This window comes from Mauremys mutica, chromosome 1, assembly GCF_020497125.1.
Source record: "Mauremys mutica isolate MM-2020 ecotype Southern chromosome 1, ASM2049712v1, whole genome shotgun sequence".
In the NCBI taxonomy this organism is placed as follows: domain Eukaryota; kingdom Metazoa; phylum Chordata; order Testudines; family Geoemydidae; genus Mauremys; species Mauremys mutica.
Genome location: NC_059072.1, coordinates 191721929 through 191738889, shown reverse-complemented (window position 1 = coordinate 191738889; position 16961 = coordinate 191721929). Strand labels below are relative to the sequence as shown.

General features: G+C 40.4%; 1 protein-coding gene across 1 annotated transcript in view; it reads right to left on the bottom strand.

Moving 5' to 3' along the window:
* Positions 1-16961, bottom strand: part of NCAM2 (neural cell adhesion molecule 2) — a 262107-nt gene that overhangs the window by 203216 nt on the left and 41930 nt on the right. The window contains exons 7-8 of the mRNA XM_044996057.1: positions 12427-12544; positions 7374-7534 (exon numbers count right to left, since the gene is read on the bottom strand). Of these exons, the coding sequence (XP_044851992.1) occupies positions 7374-7534; positions 12427-12544 (279 nt within the window). The remainder of the gene's footprint in view (positions 1-7373; positions 7535-12426; positions 12545-16961) is intronic.

Here is a 16961-nt window from a genome sequence, read left to right as displayed (position 1 = left end):
TAGAGCTATTGTGTAAGCCCATGTCATACAGGAGCCTCCTACACCTGCCCATTCAATCCCTACCTCTCGTGAGGTGCTGCTGCTTTCTGGTGGCTTGGCCACTGGGGACCTTAATTCTCTACTCCTCACCCCTCCCCTTGTCTGTCCCATGCTACTCTCACACCTTTCTTGATCCCTTTCTTGGGGGATGACCCTCAGGAGGTGGTATTTGTATTCCCCTTCCTTGCTCCACTGTGTGCTGCTGTGCTCCCTCTGCCACTCACTCCCATGCAGTGACAATGCAGTGCACCTGGTGCTGCACCAGCGTTCTGCTACCATTGAGGGAGGACTGCTCATGCCCCTGCCCACAGGCTGCAGGACTACTGATGGTGCCCAGCCGGAGCATGACTGGGAGTCTGTGGGCTCAGTTGAGGCTGCAGAGCTCTCAGATACTACCATGGTCTGGGACAAGCTGCACCTGTTGTTGGCAGACACACCTGGCTCCATGGGGAAGGTGCAGCTCACTCTCCAGCAGTGGAGGGATTTTAATCTTTTACTCCAGGCTGTGAGAGCTGTGATGAGGGAAGGCAAAAGGACCAGGAAACAGGATGCTGCAGCCTACCAGTGGGATTGCAGCTTCTGCAATTCTCTGATTGCATTTGGGATCAATCACAGGTGGCTGCGTGGCTCCGCAAGGGTGGGAAGCAGCTGTAGGGTGAGTCTCCACAAGTGCCAGGTACTCTCCTTCCTTTGAACAGGGGGGTTCTCTGTGATGTTTCTGGAGGAGACTTGCACTGATTCAGTTGCCAAAGGGGACAAGGAGTACTTCAGCCACTTCACCAAGCTTTCAGGTTGGGTAGCAACCCTATTTTCCCCACACCTATTGTCCAAGATACTGGGGGTTGCCAAGGTCATGCCGGGACACCTTCTGCACCTCCAGGTCTGTGTGGAGGGGCTGATTCTCAAGCTGGTTAATATCTATGCCCTGATACTGGGCCCGGCAATGCAGCAGGCATGAGTTCCTGGTCCTAGGTGGGGATTTCAACACCACCCTGGACCACAGGACCACCTGGGGAGACAGAAATGGACATTCTCAGGAACACCACTGACTATCACTCTCTGGTGGAAATCTGGTGCAACCACCACCTGGATGACTCCACCACCTTCGCTTATGTCCAGGTGGAGGACACTTGGTCATGTCCCTCAGAGTTGGACCTCATTTATATTTCCTGATTTAACATCTTGCAGGAGCACTCCTCCAGCATTAGGCTAGCCCCATTCTCGCACCACCACCTGGGGGCCATGACAGCCTCAATGACATCTGAGAGGCTGAAGCTGGCCTACTGGCATTTCAATAACAGCCTTTTTGAGGATGTGGACTTTGTGGCATCCTTCCAGGAGTTCTGGCTGGCCTGGCAGAGGCAGAAGCAGAGGCACATCTTTGCTTTGGCACAGAGGTGGTGGGACCTGTCCCTCTGCAGAGTGTGTCAGGAGAAGTGGGATGAACTTTGGGCCCTCAATGACCATCTGGCCTGTGGTCCTTTCATTTGATCCTGCATCCAGCTTCTTTAGGAGATGGACTGTGGCTCCCACTTCTTCTACACCTGGAGAAAAAGAGAGGGCCAAAAAGCAAATCACTTGCCTCCTGGCAGAGGACAATATCCCTCTCATGGACCCAGTGGAGATGTGGGGAAAGGTTAGGGCCTTCTATGCCAGCCTCTTCTCCCTGGATCTGACTGATGCCAACACCTGTGAGGTCCTGTGGGACAAACTCCTTATGATCAGTTTAGGCAACTGGGAGTGGGTAGAGCATCCTCTCACTTTGGCTGAGTTCTTGGAAGCCCTCCATCTGATATCCACCAACAAATCTCCAGGCATTAACATGCTGACCATGGAGTTCTACCATTAGTTGAGACATTCACTGTCTGGACCTCTTCACCGTCTGGGCCAAGTCCTTAGGTATCAGGGAGCTCCCCATGTAGTGGTGGCGGGCTGTGTTTGAACTGCCACCTAAGAAGGGTTACCTTCATGACCTAAGGAACTGGCATCTGAGTCTGTGTCTCACTCCTCAACACAGACTACAAGGTCATAGCGAAAGCCATCTTGCTGGGGCTAGGGTCTGTGCCAGTAGACACCAAAATCAGACCTACCTTTTGATAACCTCTATCAGGTCTGGGACTAACTCCATCTTGCGTGTCAGGATAGTCTGTCACTCGCCCTCTTGTCCCTGGACCAGGAGAAGGTGTTTGACAGGATAGATCACAGTTATCTCATGGGCACTCTGTGGGCATTTGGCGTCGTGGGCTTTCTCCAGGCACTGTACACTTCTGTCAAGCTCAGCTGGTTCTTGACCGAACCCATCACGTATAGCTGAGGGGTACATCAGGGCTTCCCGCTGTCCAGCCAGCTCTATACCATTGGCATTGAGCCCTTCCTTTGTCTCGTGTGCAAGAGGATTATGGGATTGGTGCTATGGCAGCCAGATTTATGGGTGGGCCTGTTGGCAGATGCCAGCAATGTGCTCCTCATAGCCAGGAACCTGGGAGACCTACTGTGGGTAGAGGCTTGCACCAAGGTCCTCCTTTGCCCAGGTAACAAGGTCAAGAGCTCTGGCCTGATGATTGGGGACAGGTGGCAGGCAAGCTCCCTCCCACTCGCACTCCATGCCATCCAGTGGGGTGTGGGTCCATTGTTCTATCTTTTTTTGTCACTGATCCCTCCCCACTGGAGAACTGGCTTGAACTAGAGGCCAGCATGGCTGACCATTTGAAGAGATGGATAGGGGTGCTCTGGTGCCTTTCCTTTTAAGGGTGGGTGCTGGTGCTCAACAAGCTGATACTGTCTATGCTCTGGCACCAGTTCAACACCCTGAGCCAGCCCTCAGGAATTCTATCCAGCATCCACAAGAAAATCGTAGGGTTTTTTTCTGGCTGGGGCTGACTTGGGTTTCTGTGGGGGTCCTGAGCTTTCTCCCGAGAAAAGGCGAACAGGGCCTCATCTGCATCCACAGCCAGGTCCACGCCCTCTACCTTCAGGCCCTGTAAAGATTTCTTTACTCTGCAGGTAGTCAAGCATGGAGCATGCTGGTGCACGCCTTCCTCCACCAACTCTGAGAGCTCCGATCTGACTGGCAGCTCTTTTTCTTCAACCAAGAGGTCTTCCCTGAGACCTCTCTGAGCTGCCAGTCTTCTACCAGGACCTCCTTAGGACCTGGAAGCTAGTCTCCGTGACCAGGTCTGTAGCAGCTGCCGATGGGGAGAACCTCCTTGCAGAAACCCTGCTGCAAAAAACCTCATCTCCATGTACAGGGGGTGGAGTCCCCCATAGGTGCATTGGAAATTGGTCCTAGCTGGTACCACAGGAGTCAGAGTCCTCCTGTACTATGATGAGAGGGATGGGATGGGCCCCATTGTGCTTGTCCAGTGCATGGGGATGCCCACCCTGTGTGTCCAGCAGACTTGCCTCCTGCTTTTCTCGCTTTCCTTGAGTGGGCCCTGCAGGAGGCTGCTCCTTAACCCTTCTGAACTCATCATACGGCCCCATCCCTGAAAGCTTCCCCCACAGCCCCTGATATGCCAACTAAGACAGATATATAACATTCACCTGATCTGCCTCCAAACTATGCCCTGAGAACATCTTTATACACTTGTGCTTATTACCATCCATTTCCTTGCCCTTCTGTCCCGCTCACCAAGTGGCAGGGTCTGTTGCCACCAGCAGAGGGTGAGAAACCCTGTAGGGCCAGTCTGTGCTCTACTCTGGTTCCACAGCCCACTAGAGATATTAGCTGGCAGCTCCTTCATGGAGCCAAGAGCATGGGCATGTATCTGGAGTAGTTGATGAACTCATCTGACACCTGTCCTTACTGCAGTGAGAGGGAGAGCTTAGTACTAATCTACGTAGTGTGTGTCACATTACAGACCCTCTTCTGGCTCCTCCAGACCCATTTACTGAGTTTTTGGCTGCACTTTTCCCTGCATGTCCTGATTCATGCATACCCCATCTGTAGCGTGACAAAGTCATAGGACCGCCTCATTAACCTTCCCCTGGCACTGGCCAAGAGGGCCATCCATCAGAGCAGGAGGAAGCTGGACAGAGGGATACTTTGCAACTGTTTCCAGTTCCTCATCTAATCATATCTCTGGAAAGAGTTCCTTTGGGCAATGTCCACCAACTCTTTGGATGCCTTTGATGAGTGGTGAGTTCAGTCTGGGGTTTTCTGCTCAGTTTCCCCCTCTGGCTTCGTCATATTTACCTTTTGACCTCACTCCCATTGCTGTTTTCTCCTTTTTTGTTCCCAGTACTCAATTGTGGCCTGTGCTTAGTGGTTCCTCCCCCTTAGTTAAGGAGGTGGACCTTTAGTCTTGGGTAGGCCTAGGCTCACCTGCCCCTGTACTTCAAACAGTGAACACCTTCCAACTTCTGAGGAAACAGAGGAAGAAAGTGTTGTATAGACAGTTTTCTTTTCTACCTAACCCTCATTTATCCACAGAGTAGGTCCATCATGTGGACTGATTGAGGCAGTAATCCTGTGGAAAAAAATAATTGGTGATCATGTAATTAATTACTATCATAATGCATATGTATAAGGGATCCACATTAAGGTTGTACAGATAGCCTAAATTGTGGTATTTCCTAAATTTTGAGTGCTTGATTTTGTGACTATTGTGTTCATTTATAACAGTTTTTAGTGTGTAATTTGGGGGGAAGGATAGCTCTGTGGTTTGAGCCTTAGGCTGATAAACCCAGGGTTATGAGCTCAATCCTTGAAAGGACCAGTCAGGAATCTGGCATAAAATCAGTACATGGTCCTGTTAGTGCAGGCATGGGGCTAGATTCAATGACCTTTTAGGGTCCTTTCCAACTCTATGAATTAGGTATATCTCATATATAATTTCCTAGAGTTGGTTTTTAAAAAAAACCAACACAACTTAAACAAATTCCATCATATAACATCATACTAACACTCACATGGGTCATCAACAAGGCTGAAACCCTTAGATCCACTGTACAGATCTCTGCCACTCCAGCTATCAGAGAACCTAATGTACTTGGCTGACATCCTCTTTGTAACACCACTCTGCCAGTGGGTTTCACTGATATTTGCAGAGGACTGGTGAGACTTAACCCCTTCTGTCCTGCTCCTTCCAACCTATCTTACTTCCAGTTCTCTCTCTTCCTTACTCCAGGATCCTCGTCCTAGTCCCATTCTCCTTGCCTAACCACTCCTAATCATCAGTTCTCAGGCTTCTCATCTGAGTCCCAGCTTCCTTCCTCGATCAGTCTCAGTTTCGATATAGGATGGTCTGTGCACAAGTCATGCCAATACTGTATACAGGCTGATGTAGAAAGCCATTAGACAAGACAGGGAAAGTTTATGCTGAAGGTTAGGGTTATAGATATGCCATTTACACAGACCAATGTTCCCAACATCCTGCAGAAGTGGTGCAGAGAGGTCATGGTTGATGACTGGTTGGGATGTGGATTCCACTTTCCCAAGCCCTCCTCATGCCTTCCTCTTAGACACAACTTTATACAGATGGAGTGGATTTAATCCTTAGTATTACTTCTATAAAAAGTTAGAAATTATCCCTTTAAAAAAACAAACAAACAAACCTGGACTTAATAGAGAAATTGAAAAAATACAGTAGCGTATTTGTTTTCAATATTGTTGCCTCAGTCATTTCAATTGTTAATATTTAGTGTTAATTTCAATGAATATTTATGTATACATTTTGTTTTAATTATGTATTTTCAGAATTATAATTGTCAAGTTCTTTCATATTTCAGATTCCGCCCCCACACACACACTGCCAATGTAAATAGCAGCTTTGCTCTACTATACTATATTTTTAATTTAACAATTTAGGAGACATTGTCAGCACATAGTGGCAACATTATGTGCTGACATAAATGTGAGAATTTTTTTTGTCTTCTCTGGGGTTTATTTTTTCCCCTTCTTTCTTTATCTGGCATCGTGCACATGGAACATTTCTTTACTTTAGGGCTTTAGTGAACAAATTATAGCCTTGATCCTGCAGTCTGATTCTGCAGTCTTGACCTCTTCACCCACACAGAGCCTTAGTGTCTGCAATGGGGCTCCACCTACATGGAACTCCATTGAAGTTAATGGTATTACACCTGTGTAAGCAGAAGGGTCCACCCACATAGGTTGGCTTGGAGGAACAGGGTTCATAAACAGCAGTAAGATTTTTTGACTTTCTCGCTTAAAAACAAAAAAGTATATTAAGATCCTGGGGGCACGATTCCATATAAACTCGTGTCAAGGTGTCAGCCCCACTCTGAACTTTAGGGTGCAGATGTGGGGACCTGCATGAGATAACCCCTAAGCTTATTTACCAGCTTAGATCTAGTAGCTGCCACCACCAAATAGTTTAAACAAACATTTATGGGAGAGTCATTTGGAAACTTTGTCTTCCCCCCAAATATTTCCCCAGTCTTTATCCTCCTTTTCCTGGCAGGATTGAGACTGATTCACCTCCCACCAATACTTGGTGAGCCCAGATCCAAAATCCCTTGGATCTTAAAACAAGAAAAAATCAATCAGGTTCTCAAAAAAATACTTTTAATTAAAGAAAAAGGGTGAAAGGACTACCTCTGTGAGATTAGCATGCAAGCTACTCTCACAGACAACAGATTCAAAACATAGAGGATGTCCCTCTGGGCAAAAACCTTAAAGTTACACAAAGAAACCCAATTTGATTCTCCCTCTCATTCAAAACAAAGTCACAAAAGAAAATAAACATAATCTAATACATTCCTTCTCTAAACACTTACTACTTTTAAGAAATGTTAGATGGCTGATTCCTGGATCCTTCACTCTGGCACAAACATTTCTGAACAGACAAAAGACTGATTTCCCTCCTCCCTCTTTGAAACCATCTTCTCCCCCCATTGGTTCTTCTGGTCAGGTGTCAGCTAGACTATGTGAACTTCTTAACCCTTTACAGGTAAAAGAGGAATTAACCCTTAACTGTCTGTTTATGACAATTCGTGAATTATAATTTAAGTTACTACTGTTCCCCAGTAACTGTTGCTTGTATTTAACAAATAAATAAATAAATAAATAAAAATAAGCTGGCATTTGGACCTTAAAAGTCAATACTTTATAGCCTCTCTCGGGCTTCTTGATACTTTATTTTCCTCCATGTTTTGATATCTACAAATAAAATTGTGACCTCAATATGGGCCTAATCCTCAAATGGTATAAATCAACAGTGTTCCACTGACTTCATTTTCTACCCAGTGTGGATCTGTCACAATATGTCTTTTTATATCAAATATTACAACCAGCTGCAATCAGATAACTGTGACAACACAAAAACAAACAAAGAAACAAAATATCATGACAGTATATGCCATGAAATACTTACCAAAAACTTGGAGGAATGTCTGCTTTTTATCATTCCCAGCTTTATTTTTTGCTCCACAAACATAAGGACCTGCATCAATATTTTTGATATCTCTGATTGTTAATTCTGTATTGCTTCCTCTCAAAATATATTTTTCACTTTCATCAATAAGTTTGCCATTCCTGAAGAATAAAAGGGATTTATAATCACACAGTGTATCTCATAATCTGATTTAGAAGTGTCAGTCACTTCAGTGATTTTCACTGGTGGATGTGACTATTTTGCTACCTTAAAAAGCACACACACACACACACACACAAAATGTACGGTAGGCACTGGCATTATATTTGGAAAGCAGTTGATTTCACTCTGATGTAAATTGTTTGAGTGTGTAATTGGGTGTCTTTTTAAATGTGTCCAAATTCTGGGCATAAGGGAATAATTCTGGATTGTATTTTGATGCTCAGAACTCCTTGTCATATGATATTTGTTACCATGTTCTAAAATACAAAATTAATTAGAAACAGTATGACATTTTCATTCCAATAAGTTTTAACATTGATTTAATGACACTACTATTCACATTAGTGCAATAATGTATAAAAATGGTTTCATACTACTTACACATATAGTATACTGGCACATAAACAACTTGCATCAGTTTTGTCTTCTCAGCTGTTGTTGGCTAGCCACAAATCAGTAAACAAACAAAACTCCAGTCACTGGGATATGTGCAGTAGAGATGGCTTAGAAATAATGAAACATGTGAATACTCTGATGGTCAATCAGTACTTGAGCAACTCACTTCAGCACCCTGGCATATACTCAATTATACTGTGCACTTTTTCTACTAGGATGTAATCCTAACATTATTTCTCTTCACTTTGCCATATTTGCTCTAAGCTTCCTTTGACCTGTTTTTCTGTTGCTCAGTCATGCACCTTCTTCACATAATAAATAAATAAAAGTTGCCTGATTGTCACAAGTGCTGAGCTCTCTCTGACTTCAATGAAGTTTGGGGGACCAAATCAGGCCAATGTTTTTTAGGTGCCTATGTATGATTTAGGAACCCAGTTTTAGGCACCCAAGTTTAAAAAGTGGGGCCATGGTGATTTTTAGTTTCTTTCTGCTCATTTTATGGTGATAGTCATATTTATTAAAACAAATACTAAAATAATTCAAAATATATCTTATTTTAAGCAAGAATATAAATCCTTTCTATGGAAGATTAATTTTATGCTAGCAGCAATACATTGGTAGGGTTATCTTTATGTCTTGTATTTTAATAACAAAGTTAAAACTCACTCCAATGTTAATCCATTGATGCTTCCATTTTATAAACGTGATGGTGGCATTCATTCATCTCCTTTTCAATGTGAGTTACTTTATTTGTTTAGCAAATTATAGCAGACTAAATTCTGCACTCAGATATTTCCATACCATTTCCAGTGATTTCAGTAGGAGATGCAAGGGATATCTGAGATAAATAATGGTTCCAAAATGTCTCTTGTCACGAACATGTCCTACAGCCAGGATGATTTGAAAGTAAACTGGGACTTCCAAGGAATGGGACAGACTTAAATTGGTACTGATATTAGAGAACAAGCAGATACGTGTTACACATTAGAAGATTTCAGAGTAGCAGCAGTGTTAGTCTGTATCCGCAAAAAGAACAGGAGCACTTGTGGCACAAATTTATTTGAGCATAAGCTTTCATGGGCTACTGTAGCCCACAAAAGGTTATGCTCAAATAAATTTGTTAGTCTCTAAGGTGCCACATTAGAAGATTATTTCCTTTGTTGGTTAATTCTAAACCCTGTCACTAATGAGAAAGGGCTTGATCCTGCAATTAGTTGCATTGATTTCAGTGAGATTACTCACATGGATATGGCTTGCAGGATCGTACCAAACTTATCTGACAAACTTGGGAAGTTTAATTCTGCTGGAATTCTTCACTCACTTATTCTTGTTTTACACTAGTGTAACTCCATCAACTTCAGTGGAGTTACCCTAGATTTATACCTGTGGGGCAGAGGAATCAGTCCTTCATAGCAATAATTTTTTAACTAGGTATATTCACATATTAAATAAAGCAACAACTAATCTTTGCTTATCTTCTATACCTCCCAAAACTAATATGTAAGTGATCTAATGGATTGGTACGGAAACACTGACACATTAGTTCAATTCCCTTAATTATGCATAATACAATCCAAAATGCTACGGGAATTTAAAATAATGTTTACTTATGCTCCCATATGAACATAGATAAAACAATTGGCATAGACAGATGATCAATAAGTTAAATCTCTATCGTATAAGCACTGTACAAAGGAGGATTTGGTTCCAATCCTGAAGCTCCTGGTTTGGTCAACATTTTGCTTACTGAGTCAAACACCACAAAGGGAACTTACAAGAGGGCTAAATGTTATTGGTACAAGGTTAGACTGGCTGTAGCTCAACTGACTTCAGTGGTGAAGCACCTGTTTGTGCCAGGGCTGAATTTGACCCTTAATTGTAGCAGTGTGTGGGAAACTGAAAAGAAAATCCCAGTGGACAAATTGAAAAATGAATTTTTAACTCAGTTGAAATCTGGCTCTATTCAACTGTAAGGAAGAAAATATTATACCATAAGAGACCTAAATCTTTCAGTCCTTAACGAAGAAAAATTTCCACTGATGTCAATGAGAGTTTTGGCTGTGTCAGGATTAGGCCATAAAAATATTACAAAGAATTTTGTGAGATATAAGTAATTTAAAACAATGTAAAGCAACGAAACAGGACTAATAGAATACTTCAGTAAATCAAAACTCATTATTTCATTTGAATGGTTGTCATATGAAATTCCTATTGTTTTCAAGTGAGTATTACTCATTCAACAGCTGTTTTGGGGGGAAAAAATCTCCATATAAAATCAATACATAAAATGTGAACCCATTACTCACAGAAATCAGTGGGGATTGAATAATGGGTTCCTGGTCTGGCCCTGTCTGAAGAGATAGTTCTGATGAACCATATTATTGATAGTAATGCAATGTAGATAGAGTATTATTGGAAAACCCCACTGGAATTTGTGTAACGGAGAATGCCCAGTGCCTAGTCTCCCAGGCTAGCAGGATTTTCCCCAGAAAATCTCTGAAAATCTACAGGATACTTAATTGTACAGGTTATCAGTGAAAAAAGAAATATTTATTATTACTTCAGTTTGTAGAATCAGATGTACTCTGTCCAGTACTGTAAAAACCTACAGTATTGTAAAAAAACTATTTATTTCTTAGTGACTGATACCCTAGTACGTAGCATAAGTGTGTAGATATCTTGGCATAAATGTGTCTCATAGCACAGGTCAGAGTCAGAGCTAGGAATAAAACCCAAGTCCACTTGCTTACAAGCCTCTACCACATTCACCAGACCACACAGTCTCTCAGGGCTTGAGTAAGGCTTTATCCACTAGAGGTATTGGAAGGTCTGCAACAACCATTTTCCTTAGTGAAGGGTCATTATTGCTACTGAAGGAAGACTGGTTCACTAGTATATGATCCACAGACTATTTGCATAGGGCCTTCTGTAAGGTGTTTCATTTGTTTGTATATTTTACTGTGAAACTTTCAAATTAAAGTATACTAAAGGTATGGCACTGAAGACTGACAATTCTAAATATACAGCTCCCCAAGACACAAGATGACTGTGTCCATCCTTTTCATCTTGAACATGTAAAACACCATGTTGAATTGTCTTCTTGCAGTGAGGCAAATGAGGTTATCAGATTCCTGATAAACTCAAGAGACTCCTGCCCAGCTGGGAGTTACATTTTATAACATGATCTCAAAGGGATACCAAGTTCCCAAAGTGTGAAACTTTTGTTTGTGAATTCCAAATTACTACTTCAAAAAATTTGGGCTTTGCATTATTTATTTTATTTTTGTTTCATATGATAGAAACTGAATTCTCATCTATATTAGTGAGTGGGGCAAAGATGGCACTTATTTGCATCTTCTGCAATCCAAATGAATTCATGTCAGACAAAGTCAGAACACCATTTGACACAACATGTGTCATAAAGCAGGTATCAATCAAGGAAACCCAACATCTACCTAAGATGAATCTAACAGAATCTCTTAAGTTTCAAATGCTGAGTAACAATGACAGAAGATAGCTGAGGAGAATCTCTATGGAGTCCAGTGCATGCTGAAAGATGTTCACAAATCTCTTTGAAGAAAGAGCACATAGGGGGATAATTCATTCAAGCCCCAAATAGAAATACATGTCCATACAAGGAATCTGAGCTATTTCACACCTCGACATTGGACTGCATCCTTTGTGAACAGATCAGGTGTTGAAACAAAAGGCATGTAAGTCTGTCCCATAAATATGCATGAAAAAGCTGAGAAACCAATGAAAAGCTGAGATCCTTAAAGATGTTATGTGGCAAATTTTCAAAATTGCACAGTTTTAACCATATACATCTCACTGACTTCACCTGGAAGATATACCCCATATCACCCAAACAGTTTTCTGTTTTTAAGAGAATCAGAGATGCAAGAGTATCCAAAATCTGTCTGAAATTAATGGAATCAAATATCCAGACAAACTAACACAACACACAGAAGCCATACCTGTTACTGAATATCTGGCTGCACTGGAAGATCAGATTACTAAAATCAGCTTAAGATAGATATTCTTTTACATTGCATTGATGTATAATATGATACTGTTACTCTGTGTGTTGGACATGTATTTATAGCATTAATCTGTATTCTGTGTTATTTTAGGTAGTTGTATATGGGATTGGAGTGTGAAAATTTCATGGAGAAATTCAGAAATACATCTGTTGCCTTTTTTAAAGTCATAGGTTCTTCAACTTTATTTGTTTCTCCTTTAATGTGAGGCACGTTAAAATATGTTAGATATTTTCCAGTTTCTCTTTCTTGATGATAAACATAGTTTGATCAAATGTGTGTTATTTAATTTGTTTAGCAATTCCCTATGAACAGCCATAAACACAATTTCAGTATGATACAAACTCGTAACACATTTCAAAACTTTCTGATATACAGATCTAAACTGAACTTACCTATGCCAGCTGATTTCAGGTTCAGGAGAGCCCGTGGCTCTACAGAATAAAGTAATTGCCTCTCCCCGATCTGCTGTAGCATTAAAGGACTTCTGTAGAAAAGTAATTGCTGGAGGAACTGAAGGAAATGTAAAAAAAATACATATGAGGTAAACTAATTGAAAAAAATATAAAGTTTCAATTGCTTCTGTGGAAAGTTTGAACAGCATTCAATTTCAAAAACTTATTAAGCATTCAATTTACAAATACAAAATGAAGTCAGCCTATAATATCATATAACACTAAGATATTTGCATTGTTGTATTTCCTTCAGACAACATTAACCATTATTATTTCATTTTAATGTTATCAAACCACTTGTGTATGGTTTCTTTTGAACTAAACTAACAACAAAATGAATATAAGCATCTTTTTTCTCCTGATCTGTTTTATTAAATAAGATTTAAAAGTAGCTGAAGGACCATAGCTACTGTGTGCATGTCAGTGCAGAGAGACTAATTAGCGTTAATTAAAATACCTGAAATGAAAATGTCTGTCTTTTCTTCTCCCTCTTTGACACAATCGTGCAGCTGACAGACAACCATGCACTGATGTGAGACACCACTTTCAAATTAGGTGTCAACCCATAATGTTATTCTTGATTAAACATATTTAATTCTTCCAAACAAACTATAGTATATATTCTGGACAGGAATATCATCAGCTTAAAATGATATATGGTGATAGAGTTCTCCATATACAGTTTATATCTAAAATTACATTTCCAAAAATTCTAACTAATTATTGTGTCCTGAGAATTGCATATTTTGCATTTTTGACATAATGCAGTTATTACTAAAACAACAGTAATTTACACTGAACTCCTCACCAACATTCATAATAACAAGCAGTTTCAAGAACTAATAAAGCTGAAGATGTAATTTAATATCTCCATTCATGATACTAATTTTATTACTCTACTGGAATGGGCTTAAGATGGATGGTATGAATCTTAATTTCCACAAGATTCCTAATCAAGATGAACTAAAAGCATCTATTATATTATTAGATAAGTCATAGTTAGACATCTCTGATAGGTAATCAAAAATCCCAATTCCTCTGAGGCCAAGCAGATTTAAAATCACATGTTCTTTGCTTGTACTGTACCAAAGAGAGAAGCTCAAGGACTTTGACCTAAATTTTCTGCCATCAAGTTCACTTTGCTCTGCTGCCTGACTTCCCCACCACCTGTGCTGGAATGAGGAAAGGAAGGGGGTGTGTTGGAAGAGGACAGAACAGGGAGAATAGAAGAGCTATTTTCCACCAAGCCCAATTCTCTGCTGGCAAGGATATCCTGTCAGCAGAATAACTTAGAGTTTAACTTATGTGGTGGCTGTTGGGTGAAGATAAGGGAACCACAAACAGCTCCCTGTCAGTCTCCTCCCTCCACTGTACCCAAGGGAGAGAATCAAGCCCTTTTTCTTTAAGCCAAAGACTTCATTTTCACTGCCTCCCTCTTTCAATGTCAAAACATCTCTCTGGCAATTACAACAATTTCTTATATGGCAAAATATTAGGAATGTGTTTAATGAATTTGTAGCTGTTTTGTGATATGCTCTAGCTTCTGGACCTGAGCAAGAACCAACTCCAGATAATCAGACAGCTCTTTGTGGACCAACAGCAAGGTCTCCATTGATCACAAACTCCACTAAAGTTAAGAATTTCAAGATTATGGACTCAATTCAGCAACTTGCTTAATCATTTCAAATGATCAAAAAGAGATATAATGAAGTAATTTTATTCTAAGCCTCATTCTTTCTTTGTAGGCCCAAGGATTACAAACATTTGAGCTTCCCTTCCATCTTGATTGACCTGTAATTTTATTTTTGGCCCAAGCCTATTAGGTACCATTAGGACAAGATGGCAATAAAGAGGGAGCTTAAGAGAAAAACAATGAACTCAAAACTCCAGAAACTAACATTTACATATCAAACACATTTTCTTTAAAAAAAATTGCTTTTAAACTTTTGTTTGTTGACCTGGATTTTGTTAGCATTTTACCTATAGTGCAATAAAGTCAAGATAACCAATCCACTGAATAGCCATTCAATGCTAAATCAGCTCTTGGAGGGTTCAGAATGCATCTTTCCCTTGTCATCTATGAAAACTAATTAGAGAGAATAATTTGTGGAAGAGAGATCATCAGGAAATGCGTACCTTATAATTAGGCTTGGGAGGATTAGTTTTTAATTGGATAATGTATATATTCTATACAATTTTGACTTTAAAACTAGACAAATAAATGAACTGAAGGATGGAAAGTCATGTAAGATCAACAGATCCTATGCCTTCTCATTAACCAGAAATTCTAAATTCCAGCCCTGCTTTCAAGGACACCCAGAGAAATGAGAAATATCTCAGTGGTCAGGCTGAAATAAATTACCACTAAAATATTCTAATACTAATGTAAGGTACAGGTTCAGCACAGAATTGTGTTGACATACTACACTGATGGGTGGCATTATAAAATCCTAACATACGTATAATAGTGTTCTACATGTTTCCCCCCCACACAAAACAAGTGACAGTACATTAGGCCTGTTTCTTCTCCCATTGAAGTCAACAAGCCTGTTGTCATTGACTTTAATGAGAACAGTATGAGGCCCTTACTGCCCTTCTGTACTAGAATTCGTATCTTCTGTCAACTGTAATTCAGTTGACTGTATCATCATGTGAAGTGAAGATCAATTTAATTCTTGCCCCATCGTGTCTGTACAATATACAGTGGGCATAAATGGCAAAAAGTACATAAGCACCATTTCAGGTATTAGAATAATCTGGGGGAAAAGCAAGTTCCAACCTTATTCTATGACACCAACCAAACTGGGTGCACTATGCTCTGAGGGAACCTCTCTCTTCATAAATCAAAGTGAAATCAGGTGCTGATGTGCAAATGTATATTTCACATGTTCAATTTTTAATATATTTCAGACAATGCACAGGACTTGCTGTGAGAAAATTCTGGAGAAAAGGTATGCATGCATAATCAAATATTTGAAAGTAATGACTGAAGACAGGAAGATGATAATGAAGATTTTGTCTTCAGATAGATAGCTCTAATTATCCTGGTCATAGATACAAACTACAAGAGCACAATAACATCAGCTCTTTCCATCACAAAGTACTGCATTATTTTTCTGAGCACTGTTTCTTGAAATGAGATACTCAAATGGTGCAATAATAATATGCCAATAAGTTATACTTATTATTGTAGCATATTTATGATTGGACATAGAAATATTGTCCACCATTCATCCTCTCCCCAAAACAGACAGAATCATCTCTACAACACAATCAACCTAAGCTATGAGAGCCTAATATTTATATTCTAGATCTGGATTATTTTTCCCCTTCTGTTGTAGTTACAAAGCAAAAATTTTGTATTTTCAATTATGCAAAACCCACTGTGTGAAATAAAAAAAAAAGTCATGTTCTGATCCCCTCTTCACTTCCTCACCCCTCAAAAAATTCTGTCATTTTTGTTCAAGAAGCCTTTTTCAGTCTGTAAGGCCTCAATTACTGCTCAGGTAAATATCACTGTTTTATCCACAAAACCCAGCTCTGGTGTGTCTTCATGTACAACTTTGGTTGGTTTGATGGGTGTTTTATTTATTTAAAGATATATGTATTTACAAAATACTTATACAAAACAAAAGGGCCACACATTTCAAATCCAAAATTCATCTCCTATTAAAGTCAATGACAACTGCAGGTGCTCAGCAACTGTGAACATCAGACTATGCATATAGGTGCCTAAATATGGAGGCTGATGCCTAATTTTAGTCATTCAAGTTTGACCATTTGAGCTAAAACTGCTGTGTGTCTCTGGAACAGCTTAAGGGATGACTTAAACCACTCTACTTTCCCTATTATTCTATGGATGCCAGACACCAGCCTGGTCCTCCAGTTTACAGTGGATGTTCTACATTACAATAGCTGCCAACAGTTTCAAGAGACATTTCTGGCTGCCATGAATCATCCAGGTAGGTAGAGATGACATGGTCACAACCAAGCAGGAATCATGAAGTGGTCTTCTTGGTTTGTTTTAAGGCTCCCTTGTGTTGCCTCAGGATCTTGCAAAAATGACACTATCGTGCAATTTTCATTCTCCCTGTAAGTTGCTTGTACCTCCATTACCAAGCCTGAAATAGTAATAAGCATATCCTTCGTCTTGACTGCACAACAGAATCAGAATGCAAAGTCTTTCTATTGTATTCACAGTGATATTTTCTAAAATAATTTCTTTGCTTGGTACATTTGTTCATATTTGCAATGAGACCGAAGTCTGAAAGAATGATAAATGGAGGGCATAACTGCTATGTAGCAATTATTACTCTTAAGAAAGCATATGACTTGGTTTTGTGGGAGTTAGTATTTGGACTCTTGAGGTGGATGGAAGGGGGGCTTCAAGTAGTGGATATGATAAAGGAAGTGTATAGAGAGCCTCAAGAGTTAAGGTGATAACAATACATGGAACTTCAAAGAGTTTTGGCATG